The sequence below is a fragment of the Gallinula chloropus genome, assembly GCF_964237585.1.
Source record: "Gallinula chloropus genome assembly, chromosome: 31".
NCBI lineage: Eukaryota > Metazoa > Chordata > Aves > Gruiformes > Rallidae > Gallinula > Gallinula chloropus.
The window spans coordinates 2,512,878-2,518,877 of record NC_140116.1 but is presented as its reverse complement, the minus strand read 5'-3'; the positions used below and the strand labels follow the sequence as shown (position 1 = coordinate 2,518,877).

General features: G+C 63.9%; 1 protein-coding gene across 1 annotated transcript; it reads left to right on the top strand.

The window, feature by feature from the left end:
* WNT1 (Wnt family member 1) lies at window positions 1-1,946 on the top strand (the record flags this gene model as incomplete). The annotated part of the gene is made up of 4 exons (XM_084277158.1): window positions 1-101; window positions 419-672; window positions 929-1,194; window positions 1,458-1,946. The coding sequence occupies 4 exons, from the start codon at window positions 1-3 to the stop codon at window positions 1,944-1,946; spliced, it is 1,110 nt and encodes a 369-aa protein (XP_084133284.1).
* Between the last annotated feature and the right edge of the window lie 4,054 nt (window positions 1,947-6,000).

The window sequence follows — 6,000 nt, the reverse complement described above, 5'->3', positions numbered from 1 at the left end:
ATGCGAGCCGCTGCGCTGGGGCTGGCGCTCCGGGCGCTCTGGGCTCTGGCCCTCTCCTCCCTCTCCAACACGCTGGCGGTGAACAACAGCGGCCGGTGGTGGTGAGTCCGCCGGTACCGGCACCGGGGAGCGGGGAGGGGGAGCGGGGTTGGTACCACTCGGAGGTGGCTGCCCCGTGCCTGGGGATGGGGCGGTGCAGGTGTAATTGGGGGACACACACACCCCCCACCCCCCAACTAAACACACATGGGGATGTCCGGGGAGGAGGATGCTCCTGTAGCAGAGAGGAGCCAGGGGTCAGGGTGGGGTATTGTGGGGTGTGTGTTAAAGTGGGGAACAGGATGCTGGGGATCCCTCCCTATTGACCAACACCCCCCCTCCACCCCCCACCCCCCACCCCACCTTGCCTGTGCTGTAGGGGCATCATCAACGTGGCCTCATCCACCAACCTGCTGACAGACTCCAAGAACGTGCAGCTGGTGCTGGACCCCAGCCTGCAGCTGCTGAGCCGCAAGCAGCGCAAGCTGATCCGCCAGAACCCCGGCATCCTGCACAGCGTCAGCTCCGGCCTCCAGACCGCCATCAAGGAGTGCAAGTGGCAGTTCCGCAACCGCCGCTGGAACTGCCCCACCTCCCAGGGCCCCAACATCTTCGGCAAAATCGTCAACAGGGGTGAGGCTCCCCGGACAACACCCCCCCCCCACCTCCTTAAATCCACCCCCCCTCCCCTCCCCACCGCGATGCTCCTAAGCGGGATGCTTGGCAAAGCACCCCCAGTTCCCCATGGGGTGGGTGTGGGTGTGGGGTGTGTGGGGTGCTTCACCGTTCCCCATGCCATTCCCTGTGACAGCTGCGGGTTGGGGGTGCTGGTGGGTGCCCCCTCCCTGTTCTGGCAGCACCCTGAGGCCCCCCCCGCTCCCCTCCGCAGGGTGTCGGGAGACGGCGTTCATCTTCGCCATCACCAGCGCCGGTGTGACGCACTCGGTGGCCCGGTCGTGCTCAGAGGGTTCCATCGAGTCCTGCACCTGTGACTACCGGCGCCGTGGCCCCGGGGGGCCCGACTGGCACTGGGGGGGCTGCAGTGACAACATTGACTTCGGGCGCCTCTTCGGGAGGGAGTTTGTGGACTCCAGTGAGAAGGGCCGGGACCTGCGCTTCCTCATGAACCTGCACAACAACGAGGCCGGGCGCATGGTGAGGGGGCTGCGGGCAGTGCCTGGGTGGGCTGAAGTGGGTTCCAGGGGTGGTGGGGATAGGCATGGCCAGCAAGACCCCCCAACCTATCCCTGTGGATGGGTTGGGCTCCATCGGAGAGGTGTCCTACTCTCTCCTCACCCCAGCTTTGGGTGGGCTGAGCATAACGTGATGCGGTGAGGGAAGCGGGATGCGGGTTGGCGGTCTTCAGGGTGAGGTTCCTTGGCTGCTCACGACCCTCCACCTCCCCTTTCAACTCGCAGACAGTCTTCTCAGAGATGCGCCAGGAGTGCAAGTGCCACGGGATGTCGGGTTCCTGCACCGTCCGCACGTGCTGGATGCGGCTTCCCACCTTCCGCGCCGTGGGCGACGTCCTCAAGGACCGTTTCGACGGCGCCTCCCGCGTCATCTACGGCAACAAGGGCAGCAACCGGGCCTCCCGGGTAGAGCTGCACCACCTGGAGCCCGAGAACCCGGCCCACAAACCCCCTTCTCCCCACGACCTCGTTTACTTCGAGAAGTCGCCCAATTTCTGCACCTACAGCGGGAAGACGGGGACGGCGGGGACGGCCGGGCGCTCCTGCAACAGCTCCTCCCCGGGGCTGGATGGGTGCGAGTTGCTGTGCTGCGGGCGGGGGTACCGCACGCGCACCCAGCGCGTCACCGAGCGCTGCAACTGCACCTTCCACTGGTGCTGCCACGTCAGCTGCCTGAACTGCACCAACACCCAGGTGCTGCACGAGTGCCTGTGACAACCCCCCCCACCCCCACCCCACACACACCCACCCCCACCCCACCCCCAAACATCCACCCACTCACCCACCCCATCCTCCCCAGGGACCACCCTGCCCCAGCCCCAGAGGGGGGTTCTGCGCCACCCCCAATGATGGGATGCTGGTTGGATTGAAGGCGCCCATGGGTGGGTGTGGGGCACCCCTATCCCATCCCATCCCACCTGGGGGGGGGGGGGGGGTGCTCTGTGCCACGCACCCCACCCTCCAGCCACCCCAGGGATGCTCCAGCTCTGTGGGGTTCCCATCTCACTGTAAATAAAATATTTATTATGGACTGTTTGATGCCCCCCAACCCCAATCCCACCCCCCCACTGCTTTGCTGGCCCCAGGCCCAGGTTTTTATAATTAAAGAGAATAATAATTAATAATAATAATGCTGCTGATGCTTCGTTACAGGTTTCACCGATAGACTTTAGAGAAGAATAAAGGATATATTTTTATCAGTCCTGCCCCCCATTCCTTTCGGGGCGGGGGGGGGGAGGCTGAGGGGTGGGGAGGGGGGAGAACAGAGCAATATCCCCCAAACCATGGGGCAGCTGGTCCTCCCTGCCCTCCTCCTGCTCTGTCTGTCCACCTCTCTGTCCACTCACCTCCCCGTTCTGTGTCCGTCAGTCCCTCCAGTCCGTGCATCCTTCTCCTCCTCCCCTCTGTCACTCCCTCCCCACAGACCCCCTTCTTTCTCCCCGCTGTGCCCGTCTCCAGCTCAGCCATCCCTGCCGCCTCTCCCGGCCCCGGGGGCATCCATCCCCATGGCTGGGGGCGCCCATCACCATGGCACCTGGGCTGCGACATCCCCGGCACTGGAATTTGCTGGGGCGGTGGGACTGGTGCCGCTGGGGCCGGGAGTTGGGAGCGGCCACGGGAGGTACAAGACGACAGACAGGGAATGAGCATCGTCCATCACCAGCCCCGGCCGGGGCTGACGGCTCCCCTCGGCTCTGGGGGAGGGGGGGGGGGGGGAGCTGGGGAGGGCACTGAGGTTACTGGGGCCGAGGTGGGGGTGTGTGTGTGGGGAGCTGGGATCAGCCACTGGCCCCCACACCCGTGCGTGGGGTCTGGCTGCAGCCAGGGAAAAGCTACAGCAAAGGTGGGGTGCAGGGAGTGCCCTGAAAAGGGGGGTGGGGGTGGGGGGTATCCCCTGGGATGGGCATCCCGAGATGGGGAAGGGGGGGGGCATGCCTCCGGGACGGGGTGGGTGTCCCCCTGGCACGGCTTTTCCCTTGGGATGAGCATCCCGCAGGGGTGTGCTTAGCCCCAGGATGGGCATCCCTGGGAAGGGCATCCCTCCAGGACCAGGCATCCCCTCGGGCCAGGCATCCCATCAGCGTGGGCATCCTCCTGGGACGGGACAGGCATCCCCCGGAGCGGGGGAAGGAGCCTGGGGACCTCCCCGCCCTGCACTGTAACTCCACACCCTGGAGCATCCTCCATCCCCACGGCTGCCACAGGGTGAACCGCACGGTGACATTCAGCCTCGGGAGGGGGGGGGGGGTGATGCCCAGGGACCCCCCAGTCCCATCAGTGCCCACCCATAGCGGGGATACCCCCCCTCAACCTGTGCTGCCTGGGAGCTGGGAACCTCTTGGGGCGCCTGAAGATCCAACAGCATCAAAGACAGTGGGATGACGCTGCTGCTGCCCAAAATATACCCCCCACCCCCCACCCCATCCGGAACCGATAGTGGAAAAGTTGATGTCTAGACCCAGAGGGGGGGGGTAAAAAAAAAACCCCGAGGGCCCCCGCTGTCCGTGCCAAGGTAAAAACACAGTAAAAAAAATAACGTGAGGGGGGAAAAAAAAAGTGACTGGAAAGGAATACATCCCAAAATAACCCCCCACCCCCCCCCACCCCCCCACCCCAGCATCTCCTGCCTGCCGGGAGTTATCTGCCTGCTAAATTCTGCACAGGCAGAGGGCATGGAAATAGCCTGTTTTCCTGCGGTAGCGAGTCAGGAATATAGATAATGACATTCTTCTAAGTCACCTCGCTGTTACTCAGCTTTTCCTGAGCTCCGGTGACCGCCGGACACCTCGGGAAGCCACGACCCCCACGGCGGGCAGGGGCGCTCCGGGTGCGGGGCAGGCGCCCGGCTGCAGGGTCCAGACCTTCCCCCCCCACCCCACACACACACACACACACCCCGGCTTGTACAAATACGGGAGGCACTGGAAATAGCTGCTGTCGCAGCCTCGGGGCCGGGGAAGGGACAGGGATAGGGACAGGGACAAGGCGGTCCCGCCCCCGTGCCAGCCTGTCACAGCTGGGAAGCTGGGGAACAGCTGGATGGTGGCTGCGAGATGGGGCTGGGATCCCCCCTCTCTCCCTCCCTCCCCATGCCTCGGAGGGGTTGGGGTGAGGGGATGTGTGTGTGGGGGGGCTGCCCAGATGTGTAGGGTGGAGAGATGGGGCAGGATGAAATGCAGGACAGAGGGATGTCATTCCTAGAGGTGCAGGACAGAAGGATGGGGCAGTGCCCAGGGGTGCAGGATAGAGGGACGTCATTCCCAGGGGTGTCATTCCTAGGGGTGCAGGACAGAGGGACATAATTCCCAGGGGTGTCATTCCCAGGGATGCAGGACAGAGGGACATCATTCCCAGGGGTGCAGGACAGAAGGATGGGGCAGTGCCCAGCGGAGCAGGACAGAGGGACATCATTCCCAGGGGAGTCATTCCCAGGGGTGTCATTCCCAAGGGTGTCATTCAGGACAGTGCCCAGGGGTGCAGGACGGAGGGACATCATTCCCAGGGGTGTCATTCCCAGGGGTGTCATTCCCAGGGGTGTCATTCAGGACAGTGCCCAGGGGTGCAGGACAGAGGGACATCATTCCCAGGGGTGTCATTCCTAGGGGTGTCATTCCCAGGGGTATCATTCAGGACAGAAGGATGGGGCAGTGCCCAGGGGTGCAGGACAGAGGGACATCATTCCCAGGGGTGTCATTCCCAGGGGTGTCATTCAGGACAGTGCCCAGGGGTGCAGGACAGAGGGACACCATTCCCAGGGTGTCATTCAGGACAGAAGGACAGGGCAGTGCCCAGCCCTGCAGGACAGACAGACAGAGCCGTACCCAGCCGCACAGTCTGGGTGGCAGCACCAGCCCAGGGGCAGCACCATCCCCATCCCGTCCCCCATCCTGCGCCCCGTTAACCGCTGTCAGGGACACGGTCCCATCCCATCCCACCTCCCCTCCCCGTGGGCCCTCAGCCCATCAGCACCCGTCTTGTCCAGCAGCCCCCTCCCCAAAGCGTCGCATTCCTCCAGCGCAGGGCCAGAGCGCCCAGCAACCGTGGCAGGGGCTGGCCTCTAATCCCCGGGGCATGCCAGCCCCGGGGGGACCGTCGCCGTCACCCACACCCAGATAGGTGACCAATGCCCGAGACGAACAATTAGGGACAAAGCCGGAGCCGCCGGGGGCTAACGCCGTCCTTCACGGGTGCCTTGTGTGGCATTCGGGGAGTTTAATGAATTGTCCATCACTCCTTTCAGCTCCGCTCGCCCGGGCTGGATTAATCTGAGAAGCCGCAGTGGGGTAGGAGCCGCTAAGCCTGTATTTATTACTCTGCCATTGTAACTAATTGAGGTAATTATCTGTGACTCCAACCCCAGCGCAACAATGCTGCATTCACCGGTAACACACACACACCCCCCCTCCCTCAACTCCCGCTCCTTGTGTCCCCCCCACCCCGCCCTCACTTCCCACCGGCTCCTTCGGGTGGGTTGGGAGAGCCCGGTGGTCATTGGGATGGGGATGGGATGGGGATGGGGATGGGGATGGGATGGGGATGGAGATGGGATGGGGATGGGGATGGGGATGGGATGGGGATGGGATGGGGATGGAGATGGGATGGGGATGGGGATGGGGATGGGGATGGGGATGGGGATGGGGATGGGGATGGAGACGGAGACGGAGATGGAGATGGGATGGGGTGAGGTGGGGATGGGGATGGGGATGGGGATGAGGATGAGGATGGGGATGGGGTGGGGTTGCAATAGGGATGGGAATGGGATGGGGAT